The sequence below is a fragment of the Morus notabilis genome, unplaced genomic scaffold, assembly GCF_000414095.1.
Source record: "Morus notabilis unplaced genomic scaffold, ASM41409v2 Scaffold221, whole genome shotgun sequence".
NCBI classification, from domain to species: domain Eukaryota; kingdom Viridiplantae; phylum Streptophyta; class Magnoliopsida; order Rosales; family Moraceae; genus Morus; species Morus notabilis.
In genome coordinates, this window is record NW_010363308.1 from 15633 (window position 1) to 35194 (window position 19562).

The window sequence follows — 19562 nt, forward strand, 5'->3', positions numbered from 1 at the left end:
ATTTAGTCTTTGGACCAAAAATATCAGCTTGTAAGTGGTACTCTCCGCGCAGTAATCAAATATTGACAATAAATCCTGTCAAACAATAGCCTTCCTTTGGGCTGACAATTGCTCACATGGAGACCTTAATAATTGTCACATATTTATTACCACAGGTATACCCATTATTCGGCCAAATAATAACCTTCCTTTGGGCCGATCATTATTCGCATAAATAATACGTATACTTATCTTTATATTTTAAAATAAATCAACATCCACAACAGAGGTTACTTTGGCAACAATATTATTTTAATCAATTTATTTCAAAGTACAAGACAATTAAGTGCAATAATAAAATAAAATAAAATAAAGAACCGGAATTTCATTTTATTCAATTGAATCCTTAATTAATTTGCACTTAATTTCTTAATGGGTTAAAAAAAATGCCCAAAATCTCCAAAATTAGGTTTAAAATAAACCCAAAAATTGCTAAAAATAGCAATTGTTTTCTTTATGGCCGCAGGTAATAACCTGCGGCACTTAGCTCTAATGCACAGGTCCTTGGGCCTATGCTTCTCTTTTCTGTCACGGGCCTGAAGTGGCTCGTGTCCCTTTTTTTTTTTTTTTTGCAACTCTGGGCCGAAGCCCAGAGTTGTTTTGCCCTGGGGACGCGACAGTGTCGCGACCCTTCTTCCCCACTGGCGGCCGCCAGTCCTCATGCCACGGCCAGCCGGCCGCAGCAATAGCTGTCTGGCGCAACCCAACGGCTGGGCCTGGGAATCCAGACGCCGGCGGCGGCAAGCTTGTCGCCAGCAACAAAATTTTCATCTTTTTTTTAACTTTTCCTTATGCGGCGGCCTTGGCCGCCGCTATCTACATCCCGCTGCGGCCACAGGCCGCAGCTACCCCGTCGGCACGGCCGTTGCCTTGATTTCACAGCGTCGGCGGCTAAGGCTGCCGCCGGCCATACTCCTTCTCCGAAAAGAGAAGACAACGAAGAAAGAAAAAAAAATTTCCAGAAGAAAAAAAACTTTCTTTCAATTAATTCTTTTACCAATTTTTCTTAATTCTCAATTTTCCAGATAATCAATTTTGTGAACAATAAATAATTCCGAAAATTATTCAACAAATATTGATCAAAATCAATCACCAAGAATTCATATGATTATCTATATACATACTTTTCTTAACAAAATAAAGCATATCTAAAATTCCATAAATAAAAGAAAAATCATATGAATCAATCAATATGATATTCAGCCAGAGATATTGGAGATAAAAATTCTCTCAATAATTTAATGTGATGACCGCTCTGATACCACTTGTTGGATCTTTAAATTCTTGTTCCACATTCCAGGAATCATCACACCAAATTACTAAGAAAATAAGTTAGAACTCTGACTTGTTTCCATTGATGCAGCCTTTAGATCTCCGGTAGAATTCTCTAAGACAACGAGCACGACGGTTATTGCCTTCCTCAGTCAAATCTCCTTAGTTCCTTAATGGGTGTTTTCTCTCTAGATGGGGAAGAAGGAAAACTGCCTTATGATTTGACATATTAGGGACCATAACCTAAGTTTTTTTATATACTACCCCATTAGGCTCCCATTAAACCTAATTGGGTCAATATTGGCTATTCACCCATTTAACCCATACCCTATTAGGTGACTATTTAGGCTTTTCATAATTAGATCACTTAATTAGCTAAATTAATTAAATAGCACAATATAATTGTTATAAATATGTGGCACATAACTATTATTAGGAAATATAATTTCCTAACAATCTCTGCTAAGATAGGCTCTTGGGCAGCCAAATTTGGGTGGATTTGCAACAAATTTCACCGCTGAATTGAGGAATCACATTCCATGAAGGCAATCGGAAGGCCACTATCTTTTCAGCAGTGAATGCACCGATGCCACTTTAGTTTTTTATTTCGGTTTTACTATAGTTAAAAATTCTCAAAAAGTCATATCTAATTTTTTTTGCTACCTTATACAATATCGCATCTCAGCTCGACTTAAGAACTCGAATCTGTAAACTAAACGAGGCCCAAGTACCGTCTTTGCAAAAGCACCCAAAACAAACCCTGTGGAATATCACGAACACCTACAGAATCCAAGTGGGGGAATACAGAAGCATCAATATTCAATTTAAGAGCATCACCTGGAGGGGGCATCCAAATTATGTGCCATAGAAAAAGTCTGATTCAAAGGCTAACTACAAATGACTTTAAACTCCTAAAACTCTCTAAGCCAGCGGCAGCGGCCATCCTCTTTATGTTTTCCTCCATGAATAAAAGAGTTCCGGTCTGCCCCAAATTAACCATAAGATCATACAAACCAACCCAAAATCTTCACGTTTGAGTTGTTTGAATAATGAAGGAAATAGGCAAAGCCTGGTCCCCTTGGAAGCTCATGCAATGGCACTCGTCTTCAATAAAGTACACAGCAGCAAGCAAGGACAAGTTCATAAAAAAAATAAAAAAAACCTAGAAACAAGAAACAAAAGTAAAGAATACAACGTATAAGCAATCTACCCAACAGACGTCCATCTAGACCGCATAGCGCAGTGGATTAGCGCGTCTGACTTCGGATCAGAAGGTCGTGGGTTCGACTCCCACTGTGGTCGTTATTGTAGTCCTTCCCTCTCTTTTTTTATTTTTTATTTTTTATTGTTTCTTTTCTCAACGCGTGCGAAATTTTGTAATTAAAAATAAAAAACATAATTATCAAGGTTTCATTTATAAAAATAAAAAATGTATAATAGAAAAAAGAGGATAAGAATAACAAGAAAAAAAAAAAGTGGAAGATAAAAAAAAATGTATAATAGGGTAAAGTAAAATAAGAAGGGTATTTCACACATTTGTCCACTGATTTTGTATGGTTTTAATAACTTTTCTCTTGAATTTTTAATTTTAATAAGTTATAAAATTATTGTAATATGTCTCATTTTAATAATAAATGTGTTAAATTAGTGTTGAAAAAATAAGTTCTACGAAAAATGTCAACGTCTCAATTCAAATGTAACATAAATCTCTCAATTGCTCAAAATTTTTATCCCGTATAAATCTAATAAAAATTTTGAATAAATTTAGTCAAATAGAACACATTGCAATAATTATATAAGTTTGGTAGTAATTGTTAAACTTAAAAGTTTAGGGGGCATATATATATATATGGTGGTCTTTTTTTTTTTTGGATGAATTGGCAAAGTAATGTGGTTTGCGGTGTTAGATAGAATAATCCTGATATCAATATTTCGGAGCTTGTTGAATGTTGACATTAAAAGTGGCAACTGTTTTGATTGGGCTAGAATTTGGGGTCTCTTGTCTACTACCGTACGTTATTTTCCCTCAACTTTAAAAGGGTTTTCTCGATTACTAAAGTAGTTTATGATATGATCTGCCTTAATTTCTCTTTTCTCGGTTACTTTGTAGCAATTGAGAATTGCACTACAAGTTTGGTTCACAAGTCCAGTTATCGATCGATCATAGAAAATCCAATATTTTAATTTACGGGACCGCCCGTACAAGTTGCTATGACAACTATATATATATATATATATATTGCTATCTGGGACTCGCCTGGCAGATCATATATATACATATTGCTTATTATTATGCTAAATATCTGTTTTGAAATGAATATATCTTTATATATATATATATATATATGGAAAAGAGTTTGTTACACTTGATGTGTCCTCCTAGCTAGCTAGTTGCCTTGCCTGCTGCTGGCGTTTTTGTCTTGATTTGATTGCTTTGCTGTTTTGTTGGAATTCAGTTTGGTTGTTTTTGTTGGTGCGCCTGCCTTTTATATAATATATCATTGACCCATCAATATTCTACGTGCATTTAATTAAGGTGTTGATTTTCACCCATTCAACAGAGCAATTGCAATTGCATTTTTATTCAAACATATATTTAAAGAACTAGTGGGGATATATTAATTATAATCGAGTTTGCTTCAGTGTATATATATACGTACAGACTAGAGTAGTTATAGAAAATGCATTAAAGAATAACGGAAATAGCAAACCATATGCCAGCTACTCCTTTCATATATATTATATCATTCATGTAAATAATCCATTATATCTTTTTTTATTATTATTTTTATATCGGTGAACCATTTATATGGAATCCATTATTGCAGCACTTCGTTTTATTGATGCCCTCGCCTCATTTAACTCTCATGCATGAAAAAAGAAAAAGGAAAAAAAAAAAGAATTTTCTTTTCCAAAAATTTCAATAATGCCGTTCCTATATATGAAACTAAAGGTATACAATCGAGGTTAGAAAGGCAGAGAAGAGGTTGAAATCTGTCTGATCATATATGTTTAGTAACTGGGTATAGATTTCCTCTTATTCTAATATCTAAACATTTACATTTGAAGAGTTTTAAAAAAAATTGACCGGTCCTATGTAATCCCTTTTTCCAATATTCTATCTTCTCCTATTTTTCTTCCCTACCATTGCCATAGTTATTCGGTCTTAGAATCCTTCCACTAATCCCTTTGTCCCTAACCCCCACTTCTTCCTTTCACTTTCTCTCCTATCAAAGAAGCTTCAAGTATTTCATTCTGATCAATGGTTCTAATATATATTTACTTTCATTAATTAACATTTTAGGGACTAAATTATGATCAACTTAAGGGTATGTTCATTTTATGATTCAAATTATATTGTTATAGTGTTTTCTCTCACAAAAATTTAAATTTAACTTTTTTGTTATATTATTTTTCTCTCACATACACAACTCAAATTATAACTCAAGTCATATAAAAGAAGAAACCTTCAATGTTTTCTGAGAACAAAAGTGCTAACTCATAGTATAGCTCCTAAAAATTAAGTTTTATTCTTTTGAACATTATATTGTTAACAAAAAAAATTAAAAGGAAAAGTGTCATATCATGAGAAATTCGTAGGATGTGTGTACTAAAAAGTCTAATGCTTTAGAACATGTGATGGGGATTGGGGATCACACTATTTATTATGTTTCATGGGTTTAACTCAAATTGGGCCAATTAGAGTTGAAACTCTTACTCAAGTTCGCGTTCGGAAAGGAGAGTCATGATTATAACTCGAATTGAAACTCGAGTTAAATGCCCGAATTGGGAATTCAACCCGCCTCTGTATTCCATTAACTCCAACCAATGGTTACAGTAAAAGTCATCTGCCACAACTCTCAGCTTTTACCTCACAACGCCTATCCTTTTTACCGTTGCTCTACCTCCTTTTTGAGCTCCACCGACAGGTCTCTCCACCCATCATCCACAGGAGAGATTCGCTGCAAATATCTTGAATCGAGAGTCTTCCCCTCTCTCACGTGCTGGACTTCTACAAATTTTGAGCAAGGATCTATTTCCTCCTTACCGTTGCTCTGCCTCCTTTCCTATTCCCATTGACCGGTCTCTCCACACGTGTGATTCCCATCATCCACAGGAGAGATTCGCTGCAAATTTCTGGAATCGAGATTCTTCCCCTGTTTCTGTCGTACTAGAGTTCAAAATATTTACCTTCTTTTGAGCGAGGATCCCTTTCTAAGTTCATCGCTGCTTTGCCCAAAACGGAGAAAATAGCGCGACCTAGAGGCTCTTAGCAGACTCCGTTGGCCGTTCTTTTGGGTAGATGTAGCCGCAACCGGCGACGCCAATCTCTGCACCATCGTCTTCATCTGAGCTTTTTTCGCAGTCAGTATCGCCGGTGGAGAAATTCTGGTAGGAAAATGACATCAAGGTTGGGGTTTTTGTTGGAGGAGCAAACACATTCATCGACTGGATCCAACTCGGTAAATCAGTTCATCCTTTACCTTTGTTTTCCATATCATTCACCATTTTTTTTGGTGAACCTGAAATAGAGGCCATCGAAAAATAATTTTGATTGATTCCTAGCTACCACGAAAACATGTGTCTGCTGAGAAATGCAGCTCTGTCATATACCACCATGTTTAATCCCTTGTTTCTGTCGATGGTCATGTTTTAGAGTGAAAGACATAAATATAATTCACCCATGATTGATAAGAAATAGTTAATTTGCTTTAGTTTTTGTCATTTGAGGATGTTCAATCCCTTGTTTCTGCCGATGGTCATGTTTTAGAGTTAAAGACTTAAGTATAACTCACCCATGATTGCTAAGAAGTAGTTAATTTGCTTACTTTCATTCGCTTGAGGATGTTTAACCCCTTTGTTTCTGCCGCTAGTTATGTTTTAGAGTGCAAGACTTAAGTACAATTCACCCATGAGTTTACACATGGCATTGTTGTGCAGATGAACTCTTTGTTCTTATTGGATTGAGTACTTTGGCAGTGATGATTTTTTTTTTTTTTTGCATATCAGTTTCGTTGTAGCGATATCCTTTTAGTTTCTGGCATTTATCAGTTGCTACTGCATGTAATTAGGTTATGTTGGATTGAATGTCATGTGTTTTCATTTTTTATTGCATTATGACCTATGCTTATAAATCCCTAGCCTATTACAATGTGGTTTGGTAGCATAGGTGCCATTCCAACAGGATAATGCTCCGAAACTGAAATGATATGATTATAACCAAATCTGAGCCAGTCAAAAGATTAAGTACTTTAATCCCCTTTCTTTTTTGTTGTCGCATATGTCGCTTTGTTCTCGTAGTTGGTGGTCTTGCTTGTATGTATTAGATGCCGCGACGGAGTGAGGATGATGTGACCTTCTATTGGTCTGAGAAACAAAAAATTACGCTTTTGACGCGCCTAGCGGAATACAATAAAGACAACAAGGGCCGTCAACCCGAATCGGCCGATTGGGAACAATGGGCGAAAGATTTGTCCCCACTTTTTTCATCACCTATTCCTCCAAGCCGCGTTAAAGAGGCAAATGAACGATTGAAGAAAAAATTCAACGCGGAGCTCGCCCTTCGTACAAACACCGGATTAGGTTGGGATCCAATCAAGAACAGTCCAACTTGCATTGACGAGTATTAGAATGATTTTTGTGAGGTCAGTATATGCCATACTTTACTCCATGATTTCAAATTGTTATTGGTTTTTTGTTTCATGATTGTGTGAATAGGATGATAGTGTGTCCAAGTTGCTACCAAGGTTTTGTTGCCCTTGATTTGGGTATATCAGGGCCAGGATCATTTTGGGGTCAATTTCCACATATGCAAGAGACTCCTAATCAGGGGTCTCCAAATGTGGCATCCTGTAGGTAGAAATGGTAATCAGGTGACTGTTTTTTACCGTTTCATGGTCGTTTAATATATTTTTTTTCCTTCATCTGATCTAGTTTTACATTTCATTGTCGTTTTTTGGTTTGCAAAAGCGTAAAGAAAGGCAGATACTACTCTACATATGCATAAATAATTTCTACAGCTATATCTGCTGTGCCTCTCTAGCTAAGCTTCAATTGTTTGGGACTTGGGGGAGGTACTCATTACTCATTCCCCGTTCATGAGTATTCATTCAAAATTATGAAAATTGTAAAAGTTTGGGCGTATGAGTCCCCATATTCTTAGCTACCAATAGTTCCCACTTCATGCCATCACAGATCAATGTACCTTAGCTTGCAAAATCCAATGGAATATGATTAGCATTTAGATGGCCGGAGTTATGACCAGCTTTATCCAATACTAATTATCAAAACTACTTGAGTTCTTATTATGATTCACGGATTTTTTTTTTGTTGCGATGGTTTAAAAAGGGCTTTGTATATAGTTTCGTAATAAGTTATGTCACTATGTGATGAAAAGTGATATCCGGTAGCTGATTTGTTTTATGTGTTCAACAGACACACAAGTGGGGCGAAGTGTGTACGTAAGGATCCCCTCAAGAATATAAGCTCTACTACAAAGCGTTTGCTTGTAGGCGTGCCCGCGGTGTATTTGAAGAGAGTTTGGAAGAGAATGATGAGGAAAGTGGCGTTTATGAGCCGCTAGTAGGGGAGCATGATGTTGATGGCGGCAATTCGCAACATTTAGAGGGTGAGGAAGCGTTTGTCAACACAATGAGAGGTGCTTTAAACTCATCAACTCGTCCCTTGAACATGGCCTCGTCATCTCGACATATAGCGAAGCGCAATAACAGAAGTGGAGCCCGAGGTGTGGATCCCAAGGTGAAATCTATTTTAAAAAGTATTGCAACTACGCTGAATCAGCGACAGAATAGTCGAGGTACAAGTTAAGGTGCTTCTCAGCGTGTGAAATCCCAGCGATCAACCTTCCAGAAGTGTCAGGTAGTTATTAGTGAGATGTTATTGGATGATGAACAAAGCGTGTTGTTCATGGAGTATATAAATTGGAACCCTAATTGTCAAGAGATGTTATTGGGCATGAACGAGAGTCAAAGGCTGTTTTACACTTTGAGAATATTGAAAACCATACCAAATAATCCAGGACCCAACATACAGCAACAATATCCATACATGAATCCCGCTCCACCATATATGGGTTCGCCTGCACATTTTCGCCCCCGGTCCAAAACTTCACACAACAGCAACCTTATTTTCCCCAAGTACCCTCTAACTTTAACCCACCACATCCTTCTTTCCAATAGCCTACTCCTATTGGCCAACAACCCCTTCCTAACTTCCAGAATTTCTCACCATTCTTCGTGAAATCCCAATTCCCACCCCCACCCGGCCCCTTTGGAGGAACTGGAAGTGATGAGATTTAAGTTGAGTGTTCGTTTTTCAAGTGTGATTTATTTTTCCATTTGATTGTAATATAGTATCTTTGTTTCTTATCTGGAACGATTATTTTTCATTTCAATTTGACACTGGCTTTAGATAGTGTGTTCAATTTGTGAGTGTGTTTCATGTAACGTTGTAAACTTTGATTTAAAACGTTAATTTTATGTTATGCATAATTGATTCTGTACCATTATATAATATAACATTGTACCATCGCTAAATAAACACGTATCAGTGACCATTTATGAAATATTTATTTTGTAACAGGTTATGTTGGATTGTAGTCGCAAATTTAATGATCTGCAATTTTGGCTTTTTGTGCATAACATTATACGCACATTATTGCAAATTGGTAGTATGCTTTTTTTTTTTAATTTCCGTTTTTTTCAATTTTTTTCCCTTTTTTTTTTTTTTTTTTTCATTTCCCAACTTGAATGGGGGTTGTGGTTGGAATTGTGAAATTAGTGAAGTGAACACTCATAACTTGAATTGAGAGGGAGGTTTGAATCACCCATGTGCACTCCTAAACACTAACTTTGATTTCAGTTTCAATTCCATTTTGAATTGTAACTTCAATCACGCACTCAACTTAAATCACAAATTGTAATCGGTGAAGTGAACGAGGCCAAAAATTGTACATCCCGTACTCTTCTTTCTAGTCTTACATACATAACAATAGGTCTTTAAAATCCTTCCATTAATATTTTCACTTTTCTAGCTCCTTCAACTCTTTTTTTTTTTTTTTTTCCTTTTATTTCCTTACAAAACAAGCTATGGTAGCTAAATAAGGCTTCCAACAACTTTCCTCTAACCAATACATAAATTTCTACATCCATACAAATATACACACACTTACAACATAGTATATATTAATTATGTGTGAGTATACAGTGGCGAATCTATTCAGGGCTGAGTGGGGGAGCCGCCCAACTGATTTTTTTGAAAATAAAATTTGACCTTTTAAACTTTTTAATTTTGCCCAACTTAGATTTAAAATTTTCATACACCCCCATTAAATTTTAAATTTTAATTTTAATTTTATATTTTTCCATAAACAAGTACTTTACTTATTTTCCTTGTGAGCTTTTTTAATATGCTTAGGATCTATATATGTGAGCTCTTTATGGTGGTTTTTTTCATCTTTATGTCTTACACTAATGTCAAATAAAACATATACATCATATTTTACATTGTATCATATTTACACTTTCACATTAAATAATTAGTGTACTATTACGCCTTCACTTAGATTGAGAGCTAGCTCCGCCACTGTGAGTATACATATATATATATGTTATTTGTTATTTGGTCGTTAAAAATAGTTTGTCCATTAATAATTGTTTGTTTCACAACATTTATACATCTGTGGTGTGTTTGGGTGATTCATATGACTATTATACCTCGGCTGTCCTCTTGTGTTGTGTGTGTTTTCCACTATATGGAATTAATATATAATTGACCAGCATTAGAGTTTGTTGGAGAGTTGGTAGAGAGCATTCTTCAAGGATGCAACCAAAGGAGGCGGCCAACACAATTTCCCTGGTGGTTGATTTCTTCAATTTGCAAAAATCCATGTTTTTGGAAGGAGCAAAATAAAATAGCAGTACTATTCTATCCATAAACATTCTTAAAAATATAATAATAATTTTACGTGATGCTATTAGTATGAACTATCTATGACACCATAAAATGACACCCATGTACTTATTATGGTTAATATTATTGGATCCTTTTATTTCTCTCCTAGTATTACTTATTTTTTTACTGTAAGATCTTATCAAAATAATATTAAAATAAAGCAAAGTTTGCAAAATATATAATTTTTATAAATACACATCTGACGAGTAAATAAAAACCTACTAATAATTCATTTTTTTATGTCTTATTGTAGACATCTCAATATTATTGTACAAAAGTTGTTTGTTCTTTAAAGAATTCTCCTATTAGAACATATTGAAATTTTATAAGGTAAAAGGGTTGCATGATTCTAGATTTTTATTTTATATTTTTTATTCTTGATTAATATATTTTTTAAATCAAATAATTATATTAATTAAAAGAATATTAATTAAAAATGATAAATAAAAAGTAGAGTAATTAAGTTCAATAATTTTCTTAATTTTATATTCCCCTCTTATTATTATTATTATTATTATTATTATTATTATGCCAATTTGCTCAATACTCTTTAACACGTTCGTTCCAACTTCCACGCAACGCAATGATAAAATATGGAAAATTCTATCTTACACAAATATTAAGGTTCATGTGGGTCCCATTTAGATTTCATCTAAGATCCCAAAACACACATTACAACACATAATGCCAAATTTATGTAATTTGTAGGACTATATATAAAAAAATCTCTGATACATCTGACGTTAGTACTGATAGGTTAAGTTTTTTAACCGTTGAATTGACATATTTTTTGATTTTGACATGATTTTAAGTAGATCTGATGGACAAAAAATTTAACCTACCAGTATATTGATGTACCGAGAAGATCCTTAAAAAACTTTAAAAAAATTGTTTGACTTATTTTGAAAGTACATGAGTTGGATTTTTACCCTCTTATTTTTTATTAATAACTTTTTTATTAATATATAGTTATTTGATTAAAAAGAATGTTAATAAAAATAAATGAGTAAAGAGCCACACACATACACTTTAAAGGGTTGTTGTCTTCTTTTCCCATATACACAAGCTTTAAAGGGAGTCCAGAAAGAGAGTGAACAAAAATTGCATTCATTTTTATTGACGTTAATTGATTGAGTTAAAACCTAACAAGTTAGTGTCGTTCAACAAAGGGGAATTTTGGTTATTCCATTAAAAGTCACTTTGAGTTTGCAACCAATATGCTTTATTTATTTATTTTTCTTTTCTCACGTGGGGGCAAAAAATCCCAAATATCACAACAAAGGCAAAATGTGGGTTTGAATTCTGTGTCCACTTGTTTGGTTTCTTCATTATGTATGGAATTTTGTTGTGGCCTTTTCTTACACTTTATATCTGGACTTTGGTTGTCTCCTTATGCACTTTATGTGTCCTTGTCTCCCTCTCCCTCCCACTTGCATTTTTTTTTTTTTATGCCAAATGAAATATCACTATTATTGGCAACTTACTCCACACTTTATCCAGTTTCCTTCTAAATTAAAGATCTCCCTTCCCTCTTTCAAATAAAAAAAAATTAAATCATTACAAATGTAAAAAAGTTTCTTTTAAAGCCAAAAATATAAAACAGTTTCTTTCCAAGCAAGAGATGGTGCATATATTAAGGGGTCATTTATTTTATACGTTTAAATCCATACTTTTTATTCTGTTATGATATTTTTTTTTATAAAAAAATTTAAATTTTTAAGATCAGAATAAAAAATCACTCGTTTAAACATAAACCAATCAAGTCCTTCAACAATAATACTTACAAACTTATTAGTAAGGTTTACGTAGTGACACTTATCAAAAGATAAAAAGTTTGACTTGACGATTTTATTTTCTTTTTTTCGCATTTTTTCAACTTTTTAATGTGGTTCATCCAAGTAGAGTTCTACATGAGGTAAAAAAATTTACCAATGGATAGATAAGAATCATTTAACCTATTTAATTTTGAGGAAATTATTGAAATTATCCCTACAATATATAAGTCTAGATTTATTTATGCTTGCAAAACTTATGAGGCTAATAACCCATAACAAATAATATGTACATGTATGTAAATTAATTTGTTAGGAATTTAGGATTACGGATTTGCTACTATAGACATAATTTACAAATAGATGTTAATTTATATGAATAGATTCTAGATATGCCTCGGAAACTACTCCTAGAAGATTAGTGGAATTAGCATTTAGGATATTAATGAATTGTCAAATTTGATCCATAGTCCATACTCAAGAGTTCCATGCTAAAGTGTTTTAAAGTTAGATGCTTCAACTATGGTACTATGGTACTCATTTCAAAGTAACCTTGCAGCAAAAATAACTTTACAAATCCAAGCAACAAAAAAAAAAAAAAAAAAAAGAGAGATGGGAGTTGCTTTTGTAGGATAAAAAAAAAATTAAACTACTAGTGGTTCTATATTATCAGTTGTCATCCATCAGATTTTTATTAAAAGATGTTTTATTCTGCATATATTTTTTAATTTGATGTGATTTTAATTAGATTAAATAGTTAGAAACTGATATTACCAATAAGAAAGCTTACTGAAAAAAGTCTAAAAGATAAATTCTTATATTTAAAAAAATTTTGTGGTCCAATATTTTTTTAAACCATGAAATTATATAAATATATGGAATTGTCTCTGGTCAGGCACTTGTATAATCGTGTATAAATTGTGTATATTTATACGTAAATCATGTATATTTACATGTAAAGTCATGTATATTTAACATGAAATACAATAAATCAGTCAATATACATATTTTCATGATATGAGTTCACTAATTGCTATAAAAAAAACATGTTTTGAGGATTAATATACATTATCATTTCTTATAACTTAACATACATGATTTATATGTAAATATACACGATTTACATGTTAATATACACGATTGTATAATTATACAAGTGTCATGTAAATATACACAACTTACGTGTGAATATACACAACTTACTGTAAATATACACATTTTATATAAAAATATACAAGTGCCGTTCTGATCAGACATTTTCCAAGTGCCTGACCAGAGACCTTGCCTAAATATATATATATGCCCATATATATATATATATTTGATAATCAAATTGTAATTATATATTATAAGACAGTACATTTCTTTTTCAATCTAGCTGTAGGTGTTCCCCACAACGAAAGCTAATTGGTATAGAATTGAGAATTTCTTCTTACAAAAACTGAAAAATATAAAGTACAAATAATAAGGGATTTTCTCTCATAATTTCTCTAAAAATAAATTACTGATAATTTTTTATTTTTTAACTATCAAAATTATATTAAAATTTATTTATTTTATATATGTTTTTCAATAATTTTAATTAAATTTAATATTAAAAACTGAGATTATCAGTAGAGCACACTACTGCCTAAACTCTTAAATAATAATTATAATTATAACAATAAAAGAAGAAGATGAGTGTGATATTAAAAAGATATTTAGGGGCGAATGTGTGAATTACACAAAGCTTAAAAAACGCAAAAATGGGAATGATTTTTACTTTTTAGTTTTCAATCCAAAACTTCATAGAGAGAGAGAGAGAGAGAGAGAGAGAGAGAGAAAGAAGAAGAAGAAGAAGAAGCTATTTGAAGAAGAAAAGGAAACAGAGAAATAACCAAACCCTAGGAGAGGAGAGGAATCATTTTTTCAATTTTGGAGTTTCAATAATTCCACTTTTCGCATTGCATTTCGAGATCTGGATTCCTTGTTCCATCCATCAAAGTACGCCTCTTTCGCAAAGCATTTTGATTTTTCTTCTCAGAACCAACGAATCTTCTTTCTGTTTTCCTTTTATTCTTCTTTCATCGTTTGTTTGTTTGTTTTCTCTAATCACATGATTCTGTTGTCAAAGAAATTTCCTTTTGTTTGATTTCGGTGTTCCTTTCTATGGTCGTTTCCTGTTTGATTCCCGAGAAAATGCGGGATGGAAAATACGGAGTAATGTCGCGAATCCTTTATTTTTCTTTCATTATATATATGAGAGCTGAGGGGGAAAACAAAAAGGCATTTTACCGTGATTTTGTATTTCCTACGAAATGGAAATAAATAGTAGTTGAATGCTTTTGTATTTCCTTCTCTTATTTTCTGTAGTTTTCTCCTAGAAAAGAAAAAGAAAAGAAAATCGTAATAGGATGGATTGAAGGGGCTATTATTGAGCGAGTTAGCTCATAGTGTTTGAAAATTAACATTATTATTTTATTTGTTAAAGGGGAATACATTACTGTAGCAGTTGTGTTCAAAGTGGCTGGAAAATAATTACATGTGTTGCGTTAGGAATGGGTTCTTCATTCTTGGCTGGCACATGGATTGGATAAAACTTGCAGTATCAGCATTATTGGAGTTTTCTAATCTTGTGTAAAGCGTAGAAATATTGCTAACATCATTTGTTATTTCCATTTCCATCTTGCAATGAATATTACTGCCTTTTTTCATCCATCTCGGAAGTTTCGGAGTATATGTATTCAGGATTTAGATGTGTTAGCAAATGAATTGACACATTATAAGGGATCGAAATTGAATTCCATTACATCTCGTTTTGATTTCTCTGTTCTTGTTTGTTTGTTTGTTTGTTGCATGTCAAAGTTGTGCTTGAGCCATTCCTTGTTTTCTTACTAGTATTATGTTATGTTTATTACCAAGGAAAGTTTATATACTTAACTTTTAGAAATTTGAATGTGGTTTTGTTTTATATTGTTCGACAGAGACTTATTGTGCCTCAGCTATGGCTAATTCAAAGGGGTCGACTAATGTTAGAAATTTGATGTACTCTGGAAAACATGCTTTGCTTCCTCCTAAAAGTCCATTTCCCAGTGTTTCGCCGTCATATGCCGATTACATTCTTAGTCCTGCGATTGGTTCCAAAGCTGTTCAGAAACCCAGAGAGGGAAATACTCACCACCAACGAACGTCCTCAGAGGGCCTCCTTTCGGAGGATCAACCTTCTTGGCTCGATGATCTCCTTGATGAACCTGAAACACCTGTACGCAGGGGAGGGCATCGGCGTTCATCAAGCGACTCTTTCGCATATGTAGACACGTTTAACGTTTCAAACATTGATTATGCAGCTCAGGATGATTACAAATATAATAATATGATCACTGCGCCCTCTTGGGGTTCTCAAGACTTTGATCATCATAAAGATTTGCGACATGCTTCGTTCTATGCAGAAATGAACATGGCAAAACAGAAGAATAGAGCGTGGGACCCTTCTTTAGGCATTGTAAATAACCTAAGTGGCCTTCCTAGTGTCAAGGACAACATCGTTCGTCAGGGTTCAGGTGCTTTTTGCATGCCCCAGGAAGCAGATGGCCTTCCATCTACGGCAAGTGAAAAACATGATGTAGTTGAAACTGGTTCACATGATCCAAAACTGTATGAGAAAAAGGATAGTTCTACTACGAAGCCCTCTTCATCAGAGACAGATACCAAACGTGCTAAACAGTATGTATCTTGTTTTCTTTCTTCTTCACCCCTTTTCGATTATGTATATTGTATATTGTGTGTGCGTGTGTGTGAGAATAGCGGGACTCTGGAATTCTTCTCTGCTTGTTGATGGAACGCTTCTCCTTTTTTTTATTTTTTTCTTTTTCTAAATTGATTCATGCATATTGTGGCTGCAAACATAAAAATCCATTGCACAATCCAACTTTGAATTTAGGCTAGTGAAAATGCTGAACCGCTACCCGAACAGTATAAAATTACTAAACATCTGTGTGCGCACTCGTTGATACATTTCAAACTGATGAGTTATTTTATTTTATGGGTTGCAATTTAAGATTATTTTATTTTAGTTTCTAGAGCTATATATTTATTCACAATCACAAATGTAGCTCTAGAAACTAATAAGGATAGCTTGCTTAATCAAATGCACACTGAAAAGGGAAAATGGGAGTCAACTAGCTTAAAAGAATTTATGATTTTCAGAAAGGAGTTGAAGTGATTATGTAGTGTGTGTCTCTGCAATGAGCTATTGGCTTAATAGTTTAGATGCTAAACAGTTTGTAGCCCTATAGTTTAATACACATTTACCCCTTTTTTTTTTTTTTTTTTTTTTTTTTTTTTTTTTTTTTTAACAAAGAAAGCTTTTCTCATAAAGAAAAACTATTTGTATATTTTTTCACATATTATAACTTTATAGTTTCTTGTCCTTCAGTTGTGTTAGGTTAATTATGGCAGATCATGTTTCACTCAGATTTTGTTCCCGATTTGAAAAATTGAAACAAGAGTGCTAATGTTCTGGAGCAAGACTATGAATGGAAGGCTAGGGACGCTTGTTTCCTATATTCGTCCCTGATTCTGAATCATAATTTATGATTTTCTACGGTGTTTTCTCTCACAAAAAATACACATAAAATGAGAATGATTCTGAATCATGATTCTGAATACATAAACCAAACGTCCTCTAAGTTGATGAAGTGAATTCTATTATTGCAGGCAATTTGCACAACGTTCACGGGTCCGTAAACTTCAGTACATAGCTGAACTGGAAAGAAATGTACAAGCTTTACAGGCAAGTATCAGCCTGGCTACAAATATGATATGATTCAGTCTGGAGTTGAATTCTGGATTGTTGTTTAATGAAAAATCATTCAGTTTTAGCCTTGACTCGTCCGTGGTTGTTGTACCTCGTGGCACTTTTTCTTTTGCCTCATAGTAAATTTTCTCTTTCTCAAAAAATAAGTTCATACAAAATAGTTATTTTATTGTTTATGCATGCGTCACCACTCTACAGGCAGAAGGGACTGAAGTTTCAGCAGAGCTTGAATTTCTCAACCAGCAGAATCTTATACTAAGCATGGAGAACAAAGCTCTTAAGCAGCGCTTAGAAAGCTTGGCGCAGGAGCAACTTATTAAACACTGTAAGTTTCGTTAGTTGACTGTCAGCTCTTGATGACATGTGCAACTGGCTGCTTTATTTATCTTTTTTTTTTTTTTTTCCCTTGTCTTCATTTGATAGTTTTCAATATTTCGAAACTAGTTTTCATTTCCTTGGGGCTTTTTAATGGAAAGCCTAATGTCGGTTCGATGATGATAAAACTACTCCTTGGTAATCAAGCTCGTGCATAGTATACGTAACTACTGATAATTGTCAAGAATCTTTGGAATTTCAAGAAGTGTATTTTAAAAACTTTTATAAAGTCAGCATGCTCTAAAAAAATTCGTTGAAAATGTGGCTGTTCAGATCTTTGGTGCATTTCTTAGAAGCCGGGTGGCAAGGATTAGAGCTTGCCAGCACTTCCTTCCTTATGTCCCATGTAATTTACCATTTTAGATTATTTTTCTGGAGATTCAAACTTTTCAGATGGGTGAACCTTTTGCGAACCTAGATCTGGGTCAATTTTACACCCTTACGTTTCATTTATTCTAAGTGTAGTTTAGTTCATCATTACATAATGATTACCGACTAGGTTTTAAAAATAGATGTTTTGTTTTGTGAGGCAAGACAAAAGCCTCAAGGCATTTTGAGGCGCAGGCCTCAAAATAAAATACAAAATAGTTGTAATGTTTCTTCTTCAAGTTTTCTTTTAGGGTCTAGGGTTTTCCTATTATCTGATGGGTTTTCTATAAAATGCCTCGCGCTAAAATCATAAAATAATTATTACAGTTTTGTTCTAAAATCATAAGATAATTATTTCAGTTTCGTGGTGTATTCCAAGTGAGGCTTAAGCGTCATGGCGATTTTATACTGCATCACCTTGAGGCGCGCCTCAGATTGCACAATTTTAAAGGTGGATTACAGAATTAAGGTGCATAAAATAAAGATTTAAGCGGTTTTAAGGGTAACAAATTATAGTAGACAAATGGACAAGAGAAAGAAAGGGTAAAAAAAAGTTAACAAAAGGAAAGAAAGGAAAAAGGTTAAAAAAAACAAAGAAAAAGAGATCAAAGCGGTGCGTTTTGGATGACCAAAATGCATTTTAAAGGTGGATTTCAGAATTAAGGTGCATAAATTGCATCTTGGAATAAAATTTAGGATTTATTTATTATTTAAGAGGGCATGATATACTTTGCTTGGTAATGATAGTTGTGTTCCGGTATGGCTAAAAGACACTTACTTTTTCATATAGAAAGCTATCGGCCCTCTGAAAATTATTCCAAGATTTCCAGATATTAGTTCCTTGGAGATTAGTTGGCCTTTTCGATGTTTAAAATTAACCATCAATTCTTTTTGTTAGACTAAAAAACAAACAGAATTGAGGCCGTGCCTCGAAAGAGATTTCACTGATCTCCATGTTTAGAGCAGTTTCTTTTACTTTTTTTTTTTTTTTTTTCCATATTGAAAGATGTCTAAGATATTTTTGGCCATGTTTACCATGTTCAGTGGAGCATGAAGTCCTGGAGAGGGAGATTGGCAGGCTAAGAGCCTTGTATCAGCAGCCACAGCAGCCATCCTCTAGCCATAGGCGCAGTAACAGCAGAGACCTTGATTCTCAGTTCTCAAATCTCTCTTTGAAACACAAGGATGGAAATGCAGGTCGTGATTCTGTGACGGGTGAACTTCGTATTTAAATGTAGGCCCATCACGGTCAACTTCTCTCCTTTGATTGACATTGGAACATCTAACCATAATTGTTGTTTCCCTTGTGAGGGATAAAGCTGAGCTTGCCTAGCTTGCTGCCCTCTTTTTCTGCTATTTTGTGCGTTTTGAATTTGACTGTTTCACGCTCTTTTCGGTTACCTTACTATCTTCATGTGCACCTGGTAGTCGCTGCCCGAGACTTGTTCAATATCAGGCAGGCAACTTACCGGAGGTGGTAACTCAGAACAGCTTCCAGTCTATGTTGTATGTTTAAGTAATCATTATTGATAAATTCATAAATGTTGTATGCTCCATTTTTTTTCCTTATTCACCGGAAAATGTCCTAGTGGGAGGATTCTTAGAGCTCTTGGATGCACTTCATTTGTAGTGCATACATTTGTCTACTTGTAAACTGTGTTTTAATGAAATACCTTTGTGTTTTTACTCGGCAAAAAAAAAAAAAAAAAAAAAGGAATTATTTATTCCTCCCAGGACCCAGACTTAGCTTAGCTAGCTGTCTACTTTGATCTTGTGGGCCTGTGGCGACGAGCCGACTCTACTGCTGTTTTTCTTTTATGTTTGTAGCAAATAAATTTGACCACCGATTAATGCAGATTCTTTCTTTTCTTTTTTTCTTTTCCTGCTTATGAAGAAGATCAGGTAGGGACGAAATTTCTGAAAAACCTGAAATTTTGAGGTTCAATTTATTACGTCAGTGAGAAATT

The 19562-nt window shown here is 33.9% G+C and overlaps 1 protein-coding gene and 1 non-coding gene across 2 annotated transcripts; both read left to right on the plus strand.

Moving 5' to 3' along the window:
* Positions 1-2539: 2539 nt before the first annotated feature.
* TRNAR-UCG lies at positions 2540-2613 on the plus strand. Its single transcript has one exon. It is a non-coding gene; the product is annotated as a tRNA-Arg (tRNA).
* An 11253-nt stretch (positions 2614-13866) lies between these two features.
* LOC21390374 (uncharacterized protein At4g06598) lies at positions 13867-19436 on the plus strand. Its single transcript, XM_024169541.1, has 5 exons — positions 13867-14039; positions 15020-15758; positions 16752-16827; positions 17050-17176; positions 18640-19436. The coding sequence occupies exons 2-5, from the start codon at positions 15040-15042 to the stop codon at positions 18825-18827; spliced, it is 1110 nt and encodes a 369-aa protein (XP_024025309.1). The 5' UTR covers positions 13867-14039; positions 15020-15039; the 3' UTR covers positions 18828-19436.
* The last annotated feature ends 126 nt before the right edge of the window (positions 19437-19562 follow it).